General features: G+C 39.3%; 1 protein-coding gene across 3 annotated transcripts in view; it reads right to left on the minus strand.

Annotated features, from left to right (window-relative positions):
* Positions 1 to 25,789, minus strand: part of diaph3 (diaphanous-related formin 3) — a 330,760-nt gene that overhangs the window by 68,700 nt on the left and 236,271 nt on the right. For all 3 annotated transcript variants that reach the window (XM_082156057.1, XM_082156058.1, XM_082156056.1), the window contains 2 exons: positions 18,583 to 18,746; positions 626 to 761 (listed from right to left, as the gene is read on the minus strand). In XM_082156057.1, coding sequence (XP_082012183.1) covers positions 626 to 761; positions 18,583 to 18,746 — 300 coding nt within the window. The remainder of the gene's footprint in view (positions 1 to 625; positions 762 to 18,582; positions 18,747 to 25,789) is intronic.

Here is a 25,789-nt window from a genome sequence, read left to right on the forward strand (position 1 = left end):
AAGTGTGTATATTAAGTGCATGAAGAAGGCACGCAGGCTGCTCTTCTGCTTTATTGACTCAGCGTGAGACCCGATACGGACACAAAACTCATCCCAGTCAACACTGAGAGCCCGCTGCGTGTATGTACACACCCTCACACACATTCTGCAAACAGCAGGGGGCAAGCACGAGTGGCAACATATTATAACAAACTCATTTCATGTGTGTCTCATGAGTGCACAGAACCTGTTTGTAATCCAATCACATCTCTAATATCATCATGCATTACGTTGCATCATTATGAGTTAGATTCTCGCTTAGAAAAAAAGCCTGTGTAAACATTATAGAAAGTGAGTAATGCAGATCGGCCTGTTTCAGAACTGACAAACACTACAAAGTAACGTTTTCGACATTATGAAAGCCATGGTGCTGAAATTCCATTGCGTTTGTGGCATTATAACAACGATGGGCTGTTCACATGGTAACAGATTGACAACAGGACACACATACGCTCTCACTCTTCTGTCTGTTTAAAACAAGCTCCCAAGTGCGTGTGCAGGGATTCGTTTCATCCATCTTCAAAGGTGATTTTTCTAAAGCTCACTCTCGTGAAAACTTTCAGTGAGTGACTGATAAACATCTCACCTGTGTTGACCTCCAGCAGTCTCTTCTTCCTCATCTGCCGCTCCTGCTTCTCTCGTTCTGCCTTCTCTTTGGCTATCCTCGCTTTCCTCTGCTTCTCCTCCGCCTCTCTTCTCCTTACGTTCTCCTTCACTGCTTGCTGGAGAGAAAAAAGGCAAAGATAGAGCAGACTATTGAGGAAACAAGTAAAGATAAACTTGCCATTTACAAACAAAAGGCGAGTACATTTCTTAAAAGAAATGAATACTTTTATTCAGCAAATTACTTTTCCTCAGACTCATTAAATTGATCAAAAGTGACAATAAAGAAATGCATAATGTTACAAAACATTTCTATTTCAAATAAAATATTGATTATTATTATGAGAACATTTATTATCTATATTAACTGTAAAACAATGTAAATAGTTATTACAATTATTGACCAATTATTTTTATGTTAATGTTTTTCTTGTTTGCATTAGTGATGCGTTGGCAATATTGTGCAAAGCATGTCGATTTACTTTGAAAATTGAAAGAGCGAGTGAGTATAAAAAGCCTTTTCCGATTTTTTTACATGTATAAAGAGTTTTTTTAATTATTTTTTTTATATATATTTCTGAATTTTAGCCCAGGAGTCACTGACCTACACAACATTCTGGTGATGTGAATACAATTGAGTCGAACACACCAAACTAAGACCTCATTTGAATGATTTTAAGAACAAAGTTGTCTCTCAAACATCCATGTTCAAAACTATTCAACCCCAAAAGTCAGTGTTTGGCGGAACATCCTTTACCCTTTATACCCTCCAAATAAATGCTTATGGCAAGTGTTCAGAGGACCCTGACACCTCTCTATTGGACTCTTAGCCCACTGCTCATGTGAAAAGCTTCCAGCTCACTGACATTTTGTGCTTCCTGTGCTGCCACCGCTTGTTTCAAATCCCATCAAAGATTTTCAATGGGACTTAAATCTAGAGGCTGAAACGGCCACTCAAGGACATTCCGTGCCCGATCCCTGAACCATGTTCTGGTAGACTTGGATGTATGCTTGGGATCATTGTCTTGCTGGAAAGTCCAAGCTTCAATTTACATGCTGAAGACATCACACTCTTTGCCAAATTGGCCAGGTACTTCAAAGAATCCATGGAGCCAGTCACATGGTCAAGATTGCCATTTCCTACAGCAACAAAACACCTGACTGACCCAACCAAATGATTTTGTGCTTAAGCTAGCTGAAACCATGTAAAACATATCAAACAGGAAATTTGTTAAGTTATTCAGTTATCATTTCACAACAAATACCCCACTTTTCGTGAGATTTGTTACTCCACTGAAATTAAGTTTAATTATAGAGCTCCTGAAGACTGGTGAAGTCACACTTTTTTGTAACCATATATATAGAGGGGTGCACATCACTTTCTTGGTCTGGATCTCTTGGTACTCACACTTCACATGGCACACTTATCCTTCAAGCTGTTGTCATCACTTTCCTCCTGACTGCTCTCCTCACTATCTTATTTTCTCTCAAACATGGTAGATGAAGTTCAGTTAAATTTTTTAGGTCCGTTTAAATTTTTTTGGATCCCGTTTTTTTTTTTTTTTTGGACTTTATTTATTTATTTTTTTTATAATGAAGCATGTCTAATTGAAATCATGAAACTTATACAATTTAACAACAATTTCTTAAAAGTTTAACAAACATTACATGTTTAGGACCCTATGAGATATGTTTTTATTTCCCTCAAATTCTAAATGATGTGTTTTCTAGATTCCATTTTAATGGTTTAATTAAATATTAATAATCAAAAAGCATATCTAATGAAATAAAAAAAAAATAAAAAAAAATTTAATAAAAACATTTTTTCATTAATTTGTATGACATGTTTTTCCCCCCACAAATTATGTGCTTGTGTATTTTCCAGTAATCAAATGAGGACAGAAAACTATTTATTTAATCTTTTAATCATATGAAATTAAACAAACTGTTTTGTCAAACAACTTGCAACACAATAAGCTTTACTGTTAAAATTAAAACATGGAAGAAAAATGTTTTATTCCTTAAAAAAATTAAGTTTCGATAATAATAATTATTATTATTAGTGTTAGTATTATTATTACATTGAGACAAATCTAAATTCTACAGTACAACAGTAATATATTTATTACGTATTTGTCACGTTAAACCAATTCTTAATTTTGATGGGTTGCCATGAAGATCTTTGAGTTTCTGTGTGTTTATGATATGATAGTTTTTCCCAAATGAAACAGTAAAATGCTCATGAAGTCACTCAGTGTTCATGTGACTGTCACGCGTGCTTTCAGAGTGAGTGAGAGTGTCAGTGTGTGTGTGTGTGTGTGTGTGTGTGTGTGTGTGTGTGTGTGTGTGTGTGTGAGAGAGAAATGAAACCGTGTAAGGTTTGAAATGAAACCATTCATGATTTAAGTGTACTGACCTATTTATTAATTTTAAAAAAGTTTGACAAAGTCCACAAAATATTCTACAGTAAATTCCGTTTTATGACTGGATTCCACAATTCCGACCGCGTTTTCTGCATGGCGGAAATCATAGGGGCCTAGAAAAAGGCACTAGAAAGACATTTAACAACTAATAATTAATGGACACACTTATCCTGATTACCAGAGATGGAGAAAAATCCTACTCCAGTAAGTAAACGAGTCCCTGTTCCCAAAATGTTGGCACTCAAAAGCGCTTCCCTCCACGTTTTCTGCTGCGCATCATTTATTTTTACCACGCATGCACACCAGTTATGTGCAACCCTTTATGCATGTATGTGTATATTTATGTATATATGTGTGTGTGTGTGTGTGTGTGTGTGTGTGTGTGTGTGTGTGTGTGTGTGTGTGTGTGTGTGTGTGTGTGTGTGTGTATATGTATATATATATATATATTTTTTTTTTTTTTTGGTGTCACATGATCCTTCAAAAATCAAATGTTTTTTTGTTGTTGTTTTTTTAAATTACGATACACTTTGGGGTAAGTGATATATACATTACTATGATTACTGAAGGATCATGTGACATTGAAGACTGGAGTAATGATGCTGAAAATTTAGCTTTGACATCACAGAAATTTTTTTTATATTATATATAATTATATTATAACAGAAAAAACTGTTCTTTTAAAGTGTAATATTTTACAATATTACTGTTTTTACTGTATTTTTGATCAAATAAATACAGCCTTGGTGAGCTTAAGTGACTTCTTTCAAAAACATGAACATGAACACAAAAACACTGCCAAAATAACCAAAACCTGGTTCAATGACCATGACATCACTGTGTAATTACTGTGTGATTTCATGTAATATTCTAATTTTTTGAAATCCTGTTTTCGTGGGTTTTATGAGCTGGAAGCCCAAATTATGTACAAATAAACAACTAAATACTTGAAATCGTTTAAGTTAAGTTTCCATGATATTACATTTTTTTGGAAAGGGTCTGTGTATTGAAATGTAACAGATGTGAAAGAAAGAAAGAAAGAGTGAAAGAAAGAAAGAAAGAAAGAAAGAAAGAAAGAAAGAAAGAAAGAAAGAAAGAAAGAAAGAAAGAAAGAAAGAAAGAAAGAAAGAAAGAAAGAAAGAAAGAAAGAAAGAAAGAAAGAAAGAAAGAAAGAAAGAAAGAAAAGACAAACTGGAAGAAAATTATGTTAAGTGGAGTAAAGTGGCAGAAAGAGAGAAAAAGACCTCTCATTAACTTAGCCATTCCCAGGTTTTGACAACGCTCTGAGCACTTCAGACATTTTCAAGAAAATCTGGGGGACAAGAACTGAGCAAAATGTCCCCTCCTTGCTTGCTTTCTTTTCTTTTTGGACCATTAGTGGTTGGAGAGGGTTGTTAGAAATCTATAACTCCTCTTTTGGTTTGATGAGGGCTACTTTTCTAGGTGTAAGAACACTCTGGCAATCAGAACAAGCTATCAGAAAGAAACATCATTAGAGCAGTCACCTTGTCCTAACTCTTCATATTTCTCTTTCTCCGGCTCTCTTTCTCTCTTCAGCCTTAAAAGCCTTCTCCAGATAATGGATGTATTTCTAAGTGTGCAGAACAGAGCAAGTGGCACACCTCACACAAAGGTAAGGTGTAAGAGGCAAAAGACGAACAGGTTTAATGAGAAAAGGCAGAAAGAAAGAGTGGGAGAGAAAGAGTGGGGAGAGGGGAGTTCAACGCAAATGGAAAAATAAAGACGGCTGAGAAATAACCTGAATTCATAATTCAATAATTTACATAAGGGTATGAGTACTGCATTTCTAGATTTTAAAAAAGTTTAATGCATTTACAGAAGTAATGCACATATCCTGGGCCCATATCCTGACACATGCAAATGGATAAATATGAAGTCCACTTAAGCCCATATACATATGCGCACACTTTTTTTATTATAAATTATATTTTATTACATGTCTACGGGGCTGTTGAATGCTTGAAACTGATTGATTGATGAACGTTCTAAAGTGTGCAATTATTTTCAGAAAAGCGCATGGCTAAGGCATATTTGTTCAGTGATTACTACGAAGAAAACAGAGTAAAACCATAGATATAACGGTCTTCTCAAGTAACTGTACGAACTTCCGTTCCGGGTAAAGCAACACCCACTTCCAGTTTTATCCGAATATAGACACGAATACGTTAGAGATTGTTACAGATACAGATATTGGCTCCGCTGCAAACCTCTAATATATATTTACACACAAACTCTCTCTGACTGGCCAATGAAACCCTTGTCTGTTACTACCACTCCAACCCATAATTTTGTTGTCCTATTAAAGCATTTCACCATCATATCTAATATTTGTCCCATGGAAAAACCTGCTCTAAGAGGGGATTGACAAAAAGAAAAAGAAAAGCTCCTCGTAAATGGCTAAGGCAGATGTCGCTGTCTATTTTTTGCACAGCTCACAGATCTCCAACTGATCCATAGTTGGAGCAGTGGTCCCTTAAATGAGCAGGAAATATGGCTATTGACGGCAGGCCAAGACAGAGTATAAGTCACATGATAACGAGGCTTATTCCCCATTGCGTGTGGCGGATTACGGCCACAGTCTGCGATCACAGTAAATCCTGACGAGGGGAAAAAGATAGCGAGATGGAAGGTGGGTTAAATCAGCTTTCCTCTCCATGGCTCTGTGACTGTGCGCACACAGAGCACTTTAAACACTTTCATTAGAATTAGAGGAGAATGAAAAGCAGTGGTGCGTGACCTCATGCTCTGTAGCATGGACATCAATATCAACACTAATACAAGAGGGGGATTCATAATGATCCTGCCCTTCCTTCAACACTTCTAGACTTCTAATACACTGTTTGTGACTTGTCAGTTGTCACTGGTGTTGCCCAAATACAAATTTCTACACATTTCAAAACATTCTGCAAGAAGCCTAATTTGATATAGTGAACGTCTTCACTGAGAGAGAAAATGAGCTAATTGAATAATTCACATTACATGCAGGGTAGGTGATTTGTTCCAGAAACATTACATGTATGTAAAGTATATGTACTGTAGATACATCTTCTGTGGAAGATGTAGGAGCATAAAATGTTCATCCATTCATTGAATTCAGTCCGAATGCAATGATATGATGTCCTACCTGCCTGTGTACACACCATGACTACAGTAATTTGTAAGAGATGGAAACCCATGACGTTATACTTGGAACAGTTCGTGACTCGAATTTATGTTTTTCAATGGCAACGCTATCAATGCTGAAATGAATCGGCAGCAGTCAGGTGGTACAGGTCAGTGCCCTTGAAGTTGTTTATGTTCATTATTATTGTAATGTTACGTACTTTGAGACATGAGGTAGTTTAACGCCGCCTCTTGTGATGCTTTTGTTTTCTCCCTGCTGTACGAGTTCATGTTTTTTTTTGTGTTTTGAAGGAGGCGTGGCTTTGGAGACGCTCTGAAGGGAGAGTGGGATCTCATGCGTCCAACGGTACCTTTAAGATTGTTTCGAGTCAGCAATTTGCTCAATTGGTCTCTGCTTTCTACAGGAAGTGATGTTGGCGGTGCCCTGACTCAGGTCTTCTGCAGGTGGCCATAATGGGACACAGCGGAACTGCACAGATGTTGTTTCATCGCTTCTAGGGCTGCACAAAATATCAAATTAAAATCAATATCGCGATATGGCTTACGGCGATTGTCAAATCGTGCAGGTTGCGATTTAAATAAATAAGATATATGTGCTACCGGTTTCAGAGTGAAGCAGGGCACGCATGTAAATTAACTAAGTGCCAAGCTTCACTCTGAAACTGACAGTGCATGCTTTTAATTGTTGGCAACCTGTCAAAATAAGATTGATGGGCTGCTGTTTCTGTTAAAGACACAATTATGACAAAGTACTATGTGTTAAAGCTAGCCTCCTCTTCCACTACATACTCAAAAGTATGTACTTTATGGTCTAATAATGCAGTTCATGGATTCTCATCCGTGGAATGGGCCACTTCCGGTATTTCTCCGGTTACTCGACACGGGTAAATTGTAATCGAGGATTTTTAAAAATTGAGTACTCAAATTTAATCGTGGAATTATAACAGTCCTAGTCAGGCTTTTTTTTTTACAATATCGTGCAGCCCTAATCACTGTAGAAGCACTATATAGACAGAGGTCTTACCCAACATGCTTCGCTTGTGACCAGCAGCCTCATCTGAACCGCATGTGACAGGTATGTCAATCCAACCTCTCCCGCAGTGGCCACCATACTCAGGTAAAGTAAAGTATCGACAGCAGTTTAGAATGAGATTGTCTGCAGATGCAAAGATTAAGTCGACAGCGCCTCGGTGTACAACAGCTCTGATGTGAGTCAGCATTCAGGAGCAGATGGGCCAACGCTGAACGATGAGTGAACTAGTTATTAGATGTTCAATAACAGTTTCGAGGAAAATGTGCAGGAGGCTGAGGATGTTCCATTATGCCTCTTCAGTGGCATAATAGAAAATAATAACATAAGAGCTGGTCTAATCCCTGGCTGAAAACCATGATAGAAGACTTACCGACAAGAACAAGCTCTTAGAGAAACTCACAAAACGTCCCAACAGAAGAAATGCATGTTTCCACATTGAATGGCATTATTAAATGCTTTTATACACATAATTTTAATAGCTATACAAAAAGGTCAGTTTGTTAAACTAAGCAAGCATAAAAGCATTGATGTTTTCTAAAGAACTATGTGCTGAATCCATTTATTCACTTATAGGTTAAAACTTACAGGTCACAAAACCTTTAATCTGTGGAAATTATAGTTTCAATTGTCTGACAGACCTTAAAGGCCCCCTACATTTTTTGTTGTTGTTGTTTTTTAGCTTTTAGTATGAATATGTTAGCCTTAAGGTTATGAATAAGCTGGTGTGTTCCAAAACAATGACAGAATTCACATTTAGGAGATATAAGCATTAAAAACTTACAGTCTCTCACTTCCGCTAAAATGGATCACAAATTTTATGACATCACCGCGGACTTCAGCTTCTCATCACATCTTCCGTCCAATTAAATGCTCTCTAGAATCTAAAGCATCTCACTCCCTATGCTATGCATACCACCTGGCCAAAGTGATCGTTGACAGACACATCATGGAGCAATATGAGTTGGAGATGTGTGTTCGGTTGCTCAAACGCTCAAGTTTTATTCCGTTTTCCAATTTCAATTTATTCACACCTCTACAACTGAATCCAATATATCATCAGCGCAAGAATTCACTTCCATGGTGCTGTCAAGTACCACTTGCAGTCTTGTGAGGTAAACTAAACGCTATTGGCTATTTGAAAAGGGGGAGGGGGCCATTCAATATGCCCCACCTTAGCTTCCTGTTTCAGTGGAAATTACGTCAACGCATTATACAAAGCTGCAAGTTCCAAGGCACTTCAGTGGGCCTTTAAAGCAGTGGTCTCTAACTCAGTTCCTGAAGGACCACAGCTCTGCACAGTTTTGCTCCAACCCTAATCAAATACACCTGATCCAGCTAATCAAGGTCTTCAGGATTACTAGAAACTTCCAAGCAGGTGTGAGTTGGAATTGGTTAGATCTAAACTCTGCAGGGCTGTGGCCCTCCAGGAACTGAGTTTGAGATCACTGCCTTAAAGGACATACACGCACAATATTGTGCTGATATTGATTATTTTCAAAACAGTACAGTGGAACGCTAAAGATACAAGTAAATCTCACAATGCTGAATAAATACTGAAAAGGTGTAACTTCAGTCTGAATCAATAGCAATCACTGTAACGTACGCACACCCCTGATTTATTCTAATGTAAATCAAAGCCACTGCCTGAGTCATTCCCAGTATTGCTGATCTCACACAGTTTAAAAAGCTGCCGCTGGCTATGAGAGCATCAGAGATACAGGGGCATGACCCAGCTTCTGCGCTGTGAGTGTGTCTGATGCCACGATGTGCCTCAACGGAGACGGATTTCCCTGCCACACTCTGAAGGACTGTTCTGATTAATGGCACTTAAAGGGAGAGTTCACCCAAAAATTTAAAATCATCATCATTTACATTTGAAACGACCCATAAGACTTTGGTTAATCTTTTAAACACAAATTTTTTTTTAATGAAACCTGAGAGGTTTTTGTCCCTCAATTGACAGGCCAGGTAAGTAAAACTTATAAGATCCAAGCAATGTAGATTGGTGAATGAATCATTCTTCCAAGTGAGATGCTCCCCCACCCCCCCCCACAAATGTATTACAAAATGTAATAATTGATCAGATTTTTCCATAAAATGCCTATGTTCCATTCATTGATTTAATAATCTGCAGTGGTTGCCTGCTCATTGGAGAGAAAGTGAATAATGACTTAAATTTTGGTTTGTTTTTCACACACAGCTATTGTATGAATTGCTTTAATATCCTTAAGATACCAGTACTTCCATTTTTTGTGTGTGTCTGTGTGTTTAATGGAAAAACTTTTAGTAGTAATGTGTGTTTGGAACAGCATGAAGGTGAGTAAATGACAGAAATAAAAAAATTGGGTTGAATGATTTTTAAAGAGTTAACAGCATGGCAGTGACCGGTGAATTCTTACAAATGCACATACAAACACAAAGTAAAGGCAATGAGAGTTTAGGGAGAGAGAAAAAGAGAGCATGAGAGGATGGGGGTTACCACACACGGTCTTTGCTGTTAGTCATAGTCAGCATCTGTGTATGTGTGTGTAAATGACTGATGAGGGGTTAAGGGGAGAATCCTACACACAGCTGAGGTGAGGAAACTCCTCAGAATACACTATCCATCTCTTTGCACCCCACACACCATTACAAAGTGTTACTGATGAACCTGAACTGCTGGGCTTCGCTCTCTCCGGACATGCTGCACAATCCCAGCCATCAACCACTATGTGACATACCCCTTTGCTGTCACTGGATACAGTGCCTAATCTGGCTCCATTCAATGCGTTTCCACTATAGGCATGATTGTTCTAGGTCAGAAGAAAACTTAAACATACAATCATAAATACACTAACATCTGGCCAGGGGCTATACAATTGTAATAATCGTTGGAATTATACGAGAATAGTGAAGTCCATAACACAGCTATAACGTCAAAGGGGAACGATATTGTTGGAATCACTTTCAGAACCATTTTTTTTCCAGCTGAATAAGGATAAATACATTGACGGCCAATCAAAATCCACCCTACTTTAAAGAGCTGGACTGGAGCATTTAAAGCAGCAGACAACATTTCTGCAGCGCCGTTTATAATAAACTGAACGTTATCATGCATTGGTGAGGACGCTAATATAGTTATCGTTCTTGATGTGAACAGGCAATAACACAAAACAAAACTAGACAAATCCCATTAAAACACAAAGCAGATTGCAACTGATGTGAGGTGAATTAAGTTGACACCTTATTTGTACAGCATACTGTAACTACTCTAATGACTTTATTTTACGTATCTTAAATAAAACATCTAGAAATACTATGATTTTCTTTTTGAGATACTAATCATAAATACAAGAACGACTCTAAGAGTGTGTGTGTGTGTGTGTGTGTGTGTGTGTGTGTGTGTGTGTTCAGGTTTTGTGGTAACAGCATCCCAAGCATCATTTTGATGGAAAATGTGGAAACAAGGGAACAAAATGTTTGCATTTTGTTTCTCAGTCTCTGCAAACTTCTGCACTTGTATCTCTTTGAGTATTTAAATCAGCATTCACTGTGAGAGACGACTCCATGTGAGCTGAACAAAGTGTGTCGGAAAGAGTCTTAAATGCTGTTACAAGTGATTGATGTCTGGCAAACTCTAAACTCAAAGCCGGGGCTCTCATAAGACATGCCTTAATATAGATCACAACAGCTGCCTGCCTACCTCATATAACCCTGCTAATCTGATGAAGCCACTCTTTCTACAAATCTGCTCGGCTCCTGCCAAGCCCAATGTGTCTGATTAGACTCCGCCCACTCTCCCGGTCAATAGGGGATAAAATTCCTCTCTTCTCATCTGCATAAATGGCCTTTAACTGTGTTTAGGTGGAGAGCGAAGGGAAAGAGATAAACACGGGGTGCAGAAATTAGGACGGAACTCTGCGGTCTCCCTTGGCCCAAAATTGTCTGTTTTCTCATTACACAGCCGCTCTCCATTTTCTAGTCATCGTTTGAACTCAATTACTGCAGTCTTGCCAGGAGTGAGGCCCTTGCTATTTCCCCTTTCATTCGCATCAAATTCAGTTTGACAGGAGAAAATTCAGGGAGATACAAACCTGCTATGAAGGGTAACAGTGACCGAAGCTAATTTCGCTACAGTAATTGCTTGGGCATTAGACAAACTGGTGCCATTTTGTTTACATTAAAAAGCAACTCAGACAAATGGGATGGGGGGGGGACGGGACTTCAGGCTTGATACTGCGCTTGTGTACTTGGAGGGGGGGGGGGGGACTTCAGGCCTGATACTGCGCTCGTGTACTTGGAGGGGGGGGGGGGACTTCAGGCCTGATACTGCGCTTGTGTACTTGGAGGGGGGGGGGGGGGGGACTTCAGGCCTGATACTGCGCTCGTGTACTTGGAGGGGGGGGGGACTTCAGGCCTGATACTGCGCTTGTGTACTTGGAGGGGGGGGGACTTCAGGCCTGATACTGCGCTCGTGTACTTGGAGGGGGGGGGGACTTCAGGCCTGATACTGCGCTCGTGTACTTGGAGGGGGGGGACTTCAGGCCTGGTACTGCGCTCATGTACTTGGAGGGGGGGGGGGGGGGACTTCAGGCCTGATACTGCGCTCATGTACTTGGAGGGGGGGGGGGGGGACTTCAGGCCTGATACTGCGCTCGTGTACTTGGAGGGGGGGACTTCAGGCCTGATACTGCGCTCGTGTACTTGGAGGGGGGGAACTTCAGGCCTGGTACTGCGCTCGTGTACTTGGAGGGGGGGGGGGGGGGGGGGGACTTCAGGCCTGATACTGCGCTCGTGTACTTGGAGGGGGGGACTTCAGGCCTGATACTGCGCTCATGTACTTGGAGGGGGGGGGGGGGACTTCAGGCCTGATACTGCGCTCGTGTACTTGGAAGGGGGGGACTTCAGGCCTGATACTGCGCTCGTGTACTTGGAGGGGGGGGGAATTCAGGCCTGATACTGCGCTCGTGTACTTGGAGGGGGGGGGACTTCAGGCCTGATACTGCGCTCATGTACTTGGAGGGGGGGGACTTCAGGCCTGATACTGCGCTCATGTACTTGGAGGGGGGGGGGGGGGGGGGACTTCAGGCCTGATACTGCGCTCATGTACTTGGAGGGGGGGGGGGGACTTCAGGCCTGATACTGCGCTCGTGTACTTGGAAGGGGGGGACTTCAGGCCTGATACTGCGCTCGTGTACTTGGAAGGGGGGGACTTCAGGCCTGATACTGCGCTCGTGTACTTGGAAGGGGGGGACTTCAGGCCTGATACTGCGCTCGTGTACTTGGAGGGGGGGGACTTCAGGCCTGATACTGCGCTCATGTACTTGGAGGGGGGGGGGGGGGACTTCAGGCCTGATACTGCGCTCGTGTACTTGGAGGGGGGGAACTTCAGGCCTGATACTGCGCTCATGTACTTGGAGGGGGGGAACTTCAGGCCTGATACTGCGCTCGTGTACTTGGAGTGGATTGAGCATGCGCGTGCAAGCTTGTCGAGCGCACATCCCTTTTTCACAGACATCGCTGGAAAGTTTGTAGTTCGGTCAGATATGGCAATAGCAAAGAAAGTAAAATGAGGAGCATATTAATAACGTTAACTGACGATACATAGATAAATAGATAGAATATTCACTGTGCTATTAAATTGAAGATACAATATGATAGAGCAATAATATGAACATTGAAAGTAACAGTAGCTCCTACAATACTGTAACAGGCATAATTAGGCATGAAAATAATTGAAGGAATATCTGTTTGCTAAGCCAACTAAATTGATTAATATTCGTTTGGTTTCTCTGCCCAATATGTTTTTTAATTAAAAATGCAATGAAAATAAAGGAATTGGTACTCTGTATCGGTAAGTACTAAAAATTAAAGTATCTGTACCTGACTCGTTCTGGAAAAAGTGGTATAGGTGCATCCCTACCTGACACAGTACATGACTAACTAAACAACCAAATAAACAAACTCTGGAACACACTGATGGCATATGGTAGGTTAAAGCACATAGAGGTCAAACACAACTACAACTAAGTGCTATGCAATTTCTAGAATTGGCGTGAATCAATCTTATTTAGTTATTGGGCTTCTAGGGGGTATGGACAGGTCTCCAAGGGAGGTGGCCTGCAGCTGCCCACTAGGTCTAATAGCGCAGCTCAACATCGACCAAAGACAAAACAGTCGATAAACACCGTCAATCCCAGCAGCACCCTGCCTCTCTGTTTTTTCTTAATGCAGATTGCCAGAGCAGAGGGGATTCCCTCAGTTTCAGGTTGAGTCTTGGACTGGGTGCTGAATATATGGTATCAACTGTTACTCACCAAAAACAAATGGAGATGAAGTTGTAAATGCTGCTATAGGGTTGAAGAAGAATCATTTTGCAAAACTGTGGTAGATGTAGTTCGCCCAAAATACTACACATTTTCACACAATACTTTTACAAGAACATCCTTTTTTTCATACAGTTTTAACCAAATGCAGCTTAGTACTCATTTATCCTGTGTTCAGGTGTGTTCAATTAGGGTTGGAGCTAAATTCTGCAGGATAGTGGAGCTTCAGGGTTGGATTTGAAGTTATAGATGAGCTTGAAGACATCTTTGATAAATCAAATATGTATAAAAAAATATATATAAAAAAAATAATATATATATATATATATATAAAATTATCATTGAGCTATTATCATGATGAGATGAACTATAATAAATCCTGTATTTACTGCACTGATAGCAGATTATATAAGCATTTTAATGACCTTATACATCATAAATAGCGATTATCGGTCTTGAATTCTCGCTTTATGGGTTGTGCCAAGGAGAGATGAACGGATGCCCATTTTCCATCCTGTTCTCTCTTTCTCTGCCTGCAGGTCATCCCGTGTTCACCCACTCTCCCTTGTCTGTCTGCCATTAGCCACGGTCAATTGGATTCCTGTCAGCACTGCCGAACTGCTGCTGGTCTATTTCAAACGGGTGGGTGAGCAGAGAGGGAGAACGCTCATACACACGCGCACGCTAAAAGACTCTGAAACACACAGTTCAATGTAAAATGACTAGCACCCTGTACACTAGGGGCTCAGAGCGAGCGAGGGCATGTCCAACATTAGCCTCTCTCAGAGTGTTAGCGATGAGGATCTCACAGAATGAGCCGCATGCGACAATGTTCACCTGGTCAGTCTGTTATGAGGAGGGTTGTGACAACGCTTCAATGATTTGATGTGTTTGTGTGCCTATGTGTAACATTTTGGCTATTTCCTGATAAGGCAGAGCTGCCAGTTAAAGTTTAAAAGTCAACAGTAGAAATGAAAGAGTGGTTGTTGCACAGCAACTCCCATGGTACAGGATTATAGGGTGTGATTCAGAGGTTTGGCAAGGTTTGTGTGACTCTCTTGAGCTTTAGCCTCATAATTAACCGCTCTTTAAAACAATTCACCTCCTTTGTCATTTTTTTGGTATTTTACGTGCGAGGATAAAATTTCCAAGAGCAACCTGCAACTTAGAGCGAGGTGTGAAATCAAATTACTATTACTATGTCGCATAAGAATCCTGTCTCAAATCTTTGTGATTTTATAATAAAAAAAATATATATAAAAAAAACACAGACCACAATTTGGCAGGCACATGTTTTTCAAGATTGTAAAATGAACCCTGGAAAAGCAGATCCGGCTACCTCTCAATACATTCCCAATACAAACTTTCTGCTCTGTCCTTCTATTTCCGATTCCACTCAATGGCTGTTTCAAAACCTAGTACCGTTTGGGTATCACAGACAAACAAAGCTGCATAGGCATCATATTTGGATATTGTCAACCTTTCGGAATCACAGCAGACACTACAGTACAACTTCTGAAGACAAAATTCAGGCAACTGCATAAATCAAAGCTACCTACAGACAGCATTTTAAGCTTCATAAACATCCAAATCATAATTGTGATTATGAGCAGCCTGCAAAGCAGCAGTTTCTACATTACAGACACATCCAAATCAGAGCTACCTACCTAGCCTGGATCATAAGGGAGTTTGCAAGATCATATCAAATATACCAACAATCAAGAGAGCACTTTACAAACCAGAGATACCCTACAGTATCAACGCTGTAAATAAAAGAAAAACATGAATTTAGCTAATCTTTTCCTAAAAATCCTTGAAACAATGAAAATTTACATTAGAAGCATAACATATTAGTATGATATAAATAAAGTGTGATAAAGACAATATTATTAAATAAATAAATACATATATAAATGTAATTTATATCATCATTGTACTAAACCCAAAATTATTAGAATATTATGTGGATATTGTATGGTAAATATAATAAATAACATTATGATAATAACATTAAAAAATTTTAAAAAGATATAAAAATACATGTATAAAAATACATGCATACAAACAGCCAATTCACATCATGATTATACTTACATATATTAAGAAAATATCTGGAAAAATTGTGGTAAATATATATTACATTATAATATTATAATTACCTATATTACAAGGTAAAAATACATCAGGAGCAACACTGTATAAGTTATTAAAGCTTGCTTTCATAGATTTTGATTATTTAAGTGTATTATGTCTTATTGCATTGGAAATTTTCTCATTGGTTTTAACTTTTAATATATATTAAAACAAGAAGAAAAAAATGCCTGTGCATTAATACAAAATACACATGTATTAAAGATGTTCTCTCAAAACTTAATTATTTACAAACTAAATATTTATAAATGCAATTAAAAACTAAAAAGTTTATGCAGTGCTGCATATTGCTTGTCAAGCAAGTGTTTCTTGTTTCAAGGATTTTCAGATATTTTAATAAGAAAATAAGACAAAATTACTGATACAATTTTTTCAGTGCAAGCAGCATTTTTGGGCTTCGTAAAAGTCTTTGAATGAAAATGAAAGCCGGCTACCTAAACGCCATTTCTGAACATTAAAGGCTTATACAAGCACTCAAATGTGCCCAAAAATGCTGCAGAGGTAGCTCACTGGGTTTAGCGGCACAATGCTCCTACATGGAGAAGAGAAAGGAGGTAAGGTGAGGTGGGATCTTCATCTCTCCCTACACAAATTCAATTATTCATAACAGTCTGATTGACAGGAATGGTCATTTGCTGCTGCTGCAGCATTATTACCTTTCTTTTGTCCCCTCCTTTTTCATTTAATTCTCTGTGTGTCTCCTATATTAGTCTGTCTCATAGTCTCTCTTTTTGTCTTTCTTTTCTTTCTTCATTCCTGTCACTGTTCCACCCTAAGAAAGAGAATAGGAAAATGGGTCGAGAAAGTCGGAATGTGTGTGTCAAGTATGTGCCGGTGTTGCTGGGAATCAGTGGGGCAGCAGCCAAAAACAATCTCCATCAAAATGCAGACATCCTGTCAATGTCATTCTGCAGAAAAAAGCAGTCAGAACCGAAGAGAGCGAGCGATAGAGATGTTATTGAGAGGATGACTAAGCATGCGTTGCTGCAGGTCTGCATGTGTGTGAGTGTTTGGTGTGCAGGAATGTGTGAGTGCATACAGTGTTTTGGTAAGGTGAGTGTGTGTGAAGGCCTGTAGCCTCCTGCTCTACTGCTGGTCCCCTGCCACTCCTCAGCATTGATTTAAACAAGCTGCTTCTGAGGGCTGAAAACTCACTGACCTGGAAAAGGGCAGAAAGAGGGAGAGAGTGAGGGAGAGACATTCTGCATGAGGGTGAAAGAACAGACAGGAAAGAAAGAGAAGCAGAGGGCAGGAAGAATGGGTTAGAGAAGAAAGAAACATTTGCATCTGGCTACACCCCTTTAAAATCTTGAAGCCACCGAGATTTAAAGTCAACATGAAAATAAAATTGACCCCCATTAATTTTCTTAATTCATGTTCCTAGGGTTATTGTCCACATTGTAAAATAAGTGATTAAATAAAACAATTTGTTAAAATATTATTTGAAAACAACAAATATATAAAAAATAAAAAAACTGAATTGTTTTACTCTAAAATATGCCATATAGCACAAGTAAATTGGATTGTAAATGCATTTGATGTTACTGTGATAAAAATGAATTAATTTACATTGAGACTGTTCAAAAGCCAGAAGTTTTTATATTTATATACTGTATATATATATATATATATATATATGTATATGTATATATATATATCCTTTTTTTTTATCTAGACATATGAAGGTAAATATAATACAGTTTATATTAATAATATTAAATAAAGTATTAAATACATTATTAATTAAATAAATCAATGTAATTTACATCATGATTGTACTTAAGCCAATATTAATATAATATAATATAGTATTTATATTATTATTAATATAATCCATTATACTTATTTTTCTATTTTTTATTTTATTTTCAGAAAACCCAAGTTTGAAAACCCCTGGTTGAGACAACATATTGTTGACAATGAATTGACAGTGTATTTCCTAAAGTTTAACACGTATTGAATGAGCTGTCCCTCAGTGTCATTTTTGTTTGTGTCAGCTGATCAGCATCCAAACCCAGTCTAAAATCTATTAAGCAAAAACACAACCAAGAATCATCTTTTAAACATGACAGCCTGCACCCTTCATGCTACATTTTTCAAACTGCAGATTTTGGTAAATTACAACCCCTATCCTGCTCACTGTTGCCTTGTTTCATGGCGAGTGTGAAAACTCATTCTGACGGAGTACAGCACAGGCTGCTCGTCTGGAGTGCAAGTTCTGTGTCCCTCGATGCACCGAGAACAGGTTTCAAAGGTGCGCCACAGGAGTGCATTATCATGCATCTGATGGTGGACCCGCCGTCAGTTCATTCCCCAAATTTCAGCATTTCCATCATGAAATCATTTAAAATAATAAAGGCAACGAGATTCGTCTCATCATTGTAGCAGCCAAGTGGAAAATAACTTTGCATTTCAAATGGCTTTTCATAAAGGAGACAGGCGGCTTCTCTTTTGTCAGATTAGTGCACTAGAACCTTCAGAATGGGAATGAAGGGAGTGTGTGAAAGCACGCACACACAATCACACACTCAATGACAGTAAGTGGAGGCAGAAAGCGCTCAGTCTTAATGTGTGCATAACCTGCACCTATCGTTGCAAGACGAGCAATATTTGGCTACTAAATACCCAGTGTTCCCTCTACTTATGATAACATACACAATACTTCCTCCTGTTCAAGTAGGTCAGGGCTTGTGGGCCAAAAGGGTCAAGGCTGGAAGGAGAGAGAACCAGATTATTCCCTGTAAAGTCATTGAAAGCTGGTGTGGGGCTACTGCAAAGCTGCAGATACTGCAAACACAAGCTGGTTTCAACGGGGCACTGACACGACTCCATTTCATATGATATAGAGACTGTAATTATGAGCTGAATCAGAGTCACGGCTTACCGTGAACATGGCTCTGAAGTTGCTGAGGTCAGTGAAGAGTTCCTCCACGGATGTCTTCTTTGAGTCGATGGCGAAAAACTCCAGCATGTTGAGGTAAAGGGTCACCATATTACTGTGCATGATCTTCAGCTTCTGATACTGATCTCTCGCCTGTGTAGAGAAACTGTGAGGAATCATTGTCAAGGACTTTTCCAAAACAGTATTGAAATGTGAATGAGAAAATGTGTTGTCAACAGGATTTTCATTAAAATCATTTAAGGAATAATACATTTTCTTCTTTATTGTGATACTTTGGTTAAATGAATTAAATAAAATGTTCAGTTTTGAAACATTTTCAGTTGTTCCAGAGTAAAAATGCTGTTTCTGATTGCAGGTAACAAATTAACCCCCAAAAACCAATGACCTAAGAAAACAATCATCCTTACTTTTGCACCTTTGAACATAAATACACAAAGTTCAATAAATCAACAGTAATTTATGCAATTGCTATTTAATTTAAGTTTATTATTACAGTGCTCTCTCATTTCAAGGCAAGGACAGTTACTCTTTTATTTTATTCTAAGAGGTTACCATTTGAAAAGGATGTTGTGAAATGCCAGAGATTAAGCGTAGCTTCCGCTAAGAATGAACCAAAATGAAAACAATTTGACTTTTAATGCCGTATCGCATGACTACAAGCCCATAATGCAACATTTGCTAAAGTTGTGCAACCCGCACATGCAAAAACCCAGACACATATCGTATAAGAGCATATAAATAGTTCACATGTAAAAGTCCAGTTCATTTTAATTATGGTTAAAACTGCTGCACTTCTGCACAGAGCCAAGAGCTTTATCCATTACTGCTCTTTATCCAATTAAAACTGTGCTGGTGTGTACAGTAGGAGCCAATGCAAAACATGTAATTTATTGGGAAAGCATGTATAAACACAGGCATTTTATTCTTTAACAAACATAATTATAGATGGCTAAAAAGTACTTGTAGACAGTCATTTAAACCAGTGTTTATGTTATGCACATTTATTTGCAGCCCACATGCATTTATATCGAATTTAAGCATGTGGGCTGCAAATGTCTGCAAAGCCCATGTTTTTAAGGTGACCCTTATGGCAACACTGAACAACCCTAAATTCATTCAGATCTTAGCAAGACTAGAAAAAAACCCTACATTTTTCACTTTTTAAAGGGGTCATTGGATGAAAAATTCACTTTTATATGGTCTTTGCAGTGTGTGGACACACCACCATACAATGAAGAAAATCCATTTGCTCCTTTATTTAATAATCAAAAAGCCTAAACACTCTCAATAATCAAGCCGTTTGAATTTTCTGAGCAATATGACATCATATTGCTCATGCTCCGCCCACGACCAATGACAGACTGTCCCATATTAGCATATTTCCCCCCTCAGCCATTTGTATACTGTCCACCAAGGCAGATTGCCAAGACAGCACTTTACTTGTCTTGTGTCAACATGCCCCATGGAAGAGAGGGGTGGGGTGAGCAGCTGCTCATTATCATTTAAAGAGACCTGCACCAAAACGGGTCGATGTGAACAAAGCTGTTTTTGAGGAGGTAAAAAGGGTGTTGTTTTACACAACCTTTGAGGAATTTTAACTAAAGTGTGTTACAAACTTTACATGAAGACCCAAAAGAATCATACCAACTTGTGGAAAATAGGCATTCGATGACCCCTTTAAAGATAATGAGACAATGGAAGTTAAAGCTGCAGTCGGCAAGTCTGGCAGATTGGGTCGATTAGCCAAAATTTTTAATGTTTACAACTCTCATGCCCCTCCCCACTACCAGCGAGCACCCTCCCATCGAGGTCGTGCTCGTCAGTGCGTCACTGTGCGTGTGTACCTGATTTTCTGTGAACGCGTCCGTCTCTTCAGCATCGATCAACACCATGGACTCGGAGGTAGGCTGCCCTGGCTAATCTATCCATAGATAGCAATAACCGAGGAATTGGAAGCTTGTTAGTAGATTTTCTCTCCGCCATCACGCTTCATGCAATCTCCAGGCGAACTTCAGGCGTGGCGTGTGCATGTGATATTAACGTGCGCGAGTGAGGGGGGATCTGTGGCGTGTGCACGACCTGTGATTGACAGTCAGATCTCACACCCCCCTGCGCTGATTGGACCCGATGATCCGGGAGCGGTGGATTTTTGCAAAACAAATAACACGCTCCAGGTGGAGTTAGAAGCTCTGTTTTTTTTCTAAAACCATCTTATTTATGTTGTTCTGTCGGATTATAGTGTCAATTTCACTGAATATGATCAAAAAAAATTTGCCGACGGCAGCTTTAACCCCCTGGGGTCGGCCGTTGCGATTGTCTCGCTTTTTTTTTATCAGTGCAAAAGAGACTCAAATAACTCGTTGAATTCTGTCACATAGGCAAGTGTTATACATCATTCAAAACTGTTAAATGTCTTATTTGTGTACACTAATAATAAAAACAAAATGTTGAGTTTTTCGTAAAATAAAGAAAATAAACGATGTACATTCTGCCGTCTCTCTCAATGTGAAGTTCATTCTGAAACGCGACAGAAAATCATCTTTAACTCCGCGAAGGCTTGTCACTGTGACATGAAACGTCTTTACAAAGCTTGATGTCTCCATTTTTTTAAATGATGTAAATCATGTCAAAAACAAATATTCTGTTTAATCAAATTAAAACTTAAATTGTACCGCAAATGGTTATGGATAATTTATAGCAGGTGATTATATAGCATGTGTTCACGCCATCTCTCATGCTGATAAGTGTAACCAGTGTGGGACCTGCATTTAAATAAATCTACACCAGTCTACAGAGACAGATGCACTTGTAACCTAAACTTTTATTTGAAATTGTTTTGATCTGACCGATGCCACTCCAATTCATTGTTGACCATTAGTTGATCAAGATCTAACTCTTTTGAAAACATGAAATGATAGTTGGATGAAAATGTAATTTTACTATCGGTGCACACCTCATATGTGGTGAATAAACATGGCGATTTCCTTCAAATTTCTATTAAAGCACATTAATGCAGTAAAATTCATACCTAAATGCACAACTTAGATAGGGTTTTGCTCTTTTGGTAAAAACTTTTTTTTTTTCATGGTAAGGTGACATTTGCATGGAATTGCTCATAAGCAATATTAATAGTTGCGCATGTCATTAATTAACACCTTACACGTGTTCACTTGCATATCACATGAACACTGCCATATGTGTGCACACTGAAAAATAACATGCTGGGAACACAAGTCTGGTGTGAGAAAAAGAGATGGGTGAAAATCTTTTGAAGAAGATCAAAGTTTTCCTTTTGGAATGGAGAGTGAAACAATCTACTGTACATACATGCCGACAAAGAAAGAAAACAGTGGGCCAGAAGGAAAATATATACATATGTGTGTGTGTCCTTGGGGTTGGACAAAGATTTTTACAGTATATAAACACAAGTGCTAAGAAAATAAAAATATTCTTATTGTTTACTGCTGTATGAGTGAAGTTTCACTAGGATGTAGACCTATAACCCACACATATTCACTCTCAAGCGCAAAGAGCTCTTTTCACATCATAGTCCGCTTCACTAAGCCACATAAAATGTCTATAACAAACATTAGCATTATGTCTCACACATACACGCACTGACACTGTGACTCTTACACACGACATGAAAGAGAGAATCTAATCCTTGCTGTGAGGTCAGGAATGCCTATGCAAAGATGGTACGCTTTACTTCAAATATCATAACTAATATTTTCGACTTTGATGTGGTTTTTAATTAGTAATCCTGTTTGAAGCTGGTGCCTCACATCACACTATTCCCACCTCCCCAAAAAAATCTGTTAAAACTTTAAATCAACGTCCAAAGAAATTTTGCTTTTATTACTGGCATTAGCTTGAGAGAGAGAGAGTGTGTGTGCGCGTCTGTGTGTTTATGAGGCGTGAGTACGAGCTGGCCGCGAGGTGAACTGTTTTCAGGAGGTGGTGTCAGATTGACTTGTGAACTCCACCACTGCAGTCTCAATGAAGCGCAGTTACACTACAAACAGATCTGTAGTTAAGTGCCACAACAGATAACAATCGCACCTGCTGTCATTCGCCTGTCCTTCTTACGTTAAAGCCTACACAATTCTTCAGGGTATTTTGATTAAAATCTTTTGATTAAAATCAGGTTCTTTTGAACTTTCTATTCAAAGAATTTTGAAAAAAAATTGCACACAACTGTTTTCAACATTGATAATAATAATGAATGTTTCTTGAGCATCAAATCATCATATTAGAATGGTTTCTGAAGGATCATGTGACACTGGAGTAATTATGCTGAAAATTCAGCTTTGATCACAGGAATAAATTAGTTTAAAATATATTAAAATAGAAAACAGTCATTTTAAATTGTCATAATATTTCACAATATTACTGTTTTTTTTTATTGTTTTTTTATCAAATAAATGCAGCCTTGGTGAGCAGAAGATATTACTGACCCCAAACTTTTGAACGGTAGTGTGTATATATTAGTGATGTATGTCTCGAGACCACTTTTACGTGGTCTCGGTCTTGTCACGGCCTTGACGGTCTTTGGTCTTGGTCTTGTCTTGGTCTCGGACCTCTCGGTCTTGTCTAGGTCTCGCTGTCTCAGACCGACATAGTGGTCGGGGAATTTAGCAATACAATACTACAATATCCACGACGACACAACGTTCGATAATGCAACATTATTATCCGCAACGGAACGGATTGAAGCGCGCGTCCGAGTGAAGTGTGGCGTGTGCGCGAGCCACACCAGAAAACACTTTATCCGCGCCACTGATCGCAGTGGCAACGAGCACTTTGATCACTTGATTTAAAAAACACATATCAGTGACATGATGGGTTTTAACTTCATTCAGGAGATTTTGGGTAACTGCACAACTGACAGATGACTTTGAGCGCACCGCCAACACCGTGTGTGTGTGTGTGTGTGTGTGTAACCATAGCGACAAAACGACCAACTTTCGGATCCTGCACTTAAGCCTATAATTTCGTTTTTAAAAATTGAATTATGTATTTAAAAGTTGCAGAATGGATTAATTTGGAGACTCCGAAATCGGCAGAGATAGGCAGGCATTTGCTTAGATGAATTTGTGACTTTGATATCTTTGTGTGTGTGTGTGTGTGTGTGTGTGTGTGTGTGTGTGTGTGTGTCTGTGTGTGTTGTTTGATTACAGTATTGTATTTAAGATGGTGTTAGACTAAATAAATGGTCTTTTAAATATCTCTGTTGTGTTGACTAAACATTAGGCCTAATCCAAGTTTATAATTGTGTATCTTTAATTTGATGTTACGATTTCATCTACACATTAAGTATAATTTCAATTGGTTACATATTTCTCATTCTTTAGACAGTTGTTGGAGGAGCAAGATGGTGTTGGAGGTGTTTGATGTTTTGTCAGATGAACCAGTCAGTACCAGTCATGTCAGTCCTCAACAGTACACAAAAGTTTAAGGGAGTCTCAATCCTCCAATAGAGCAGTAACAGCCGTCATGCAATTGCTACACATAGTTGATCTCACCCAGTCTGCAAAAACATTTACAGTGAGATCACAGTCACACACATGACATGGTCTGTCTCTGTATTGTTCTGCCTGTGTAGTTGAAGTAATACCGTCTAATATGTATTGAATGTAAACTGCGGCTGAACCCTAGTATGCTGCTGTTCTTGAATTCACAAGTTATTGCTTAGCTTCAACACTAGTCTGTTTTTTTTCCCCTCCGGTCTCGACTTGGTCTCGGTCTTGGTCTCGACTTGGTCTTGGTCTTGACTTGGTCTGTCTTGGTCTTGGTCTTGTCTTGGTCTCGATACCCTCTGATCTTGGTAGTGTCTTGGTCTCGGTTTAGGCGGTCTTGACTACAAGTCTAGTATATATACACACACACCTGTTAGTGTGTGTGTGTATATGACTTGTGTGCTGTTTTATATGCATTAGTGTGTTTTTGCAAAATTGAGCAAAATCTCTGCTGTGTGGCAATCTACTGTCCTATATTGCAACAGTTTCTTTGTAAGCTCACCTGAACAGCTTACTTGCATAATCAACTCTTCCTAGGCAAGGTAAAAGTGACTATTAGCTAGCCTGGAAATCCAGACCTAAATCTAAAAGATTAATGGTCTGGTGTCGATCAATGAAAATCGGCCAGCTCGAGGGGCGGCACCAAGCATGCATTTGAAAATCTCACTGCACCCAATAGGATAACACTACGACCAATCACAACAATAAGCCCCATACGCTTAGCTACCAGCGGAGCTAACTGGTAGATTATACTCTTACCGTATCTGGTCGGCAAAACAGCAAAAACGTCCTTCTTGCAAAGGAACGATTCGAGCAGCGTCTTTTCTGTTCCTGTTTTAGATAAAAAGCCAAGTCTAACTCGTTCATTGTAGCGGGCAAAGCCGTTTTAAACAACTGGTGTTCATCCATAGGCATCTTGCAATGTTTATTAATGACTTCGATGTCACAGCGCTGTCGTCATCTGTTTAGCTCGCCTCTGGCCCGCCTATATCAGATAACCCGATGTGATTGGTGCAGCTCAGATCGAGGGGCATATTTAATGAGCACTGTTACTCGACACCAGAGTAACTCGCTGAGCAAATTCAACTTGTGCTCTCGCGAGAACTCTGGTTTACCAGGTTAACTATTAGCCAGAACTGACTAAAAAGTAGTCATCTAGAGACAGGACGGAGCTACTCTAACCCACACATTTCACACCAGGACTCAGGTCCTCCATGACTTATTCATGATGAAGAAATAAGGGAGGGCAGACAGGCCGGACAGCGATGCTTGTTTGGCATACACATGAAATCTTTTGGGAGTTCTTTCGGTGGCATACACACACAGATCTGTTTTGTGTGTCTCCTCTGCTGTCTTTTATACTGCGAGTTCATTCACGCCTTCCAAATATGAACAGAGAATGGGGCGCAGGGGACGTGCTCACCCAATGAAAGGACAGACAGTGTATGAGAGCGAGATAAGACTTCATTAACGTTAATACTGATCTGGTTGCTGGTGCTAAGAGTTCAGAGGAAAGAAAAGGGCCTGTGCCGTGTGGAGCCAAGCGGTGTTAGCAGTAACAGAGGAAAGAGATAGGAATGTGGGTTCTGGGTTTTTGTTCTAAATGACAGAGAGCTAAACTAAATAGAGAGAGAGAGAGGTTGATGGCTGACCCTTGAACACAAGTTCTG

The sequence above is a fragment of the Leuciscus leuciscus genome (genome assembly GCF_965113295.1).
Source record: "Leuciscus leuciscus genome assembly, chromosome: 23".
Classification (NCBI taxonomy): Eukaryota; Metazoa; Chordata; class Actinopteri; order Cypriniformes; family Leuciscidae; genus Leuciscus; species Leuciscus leuciscus.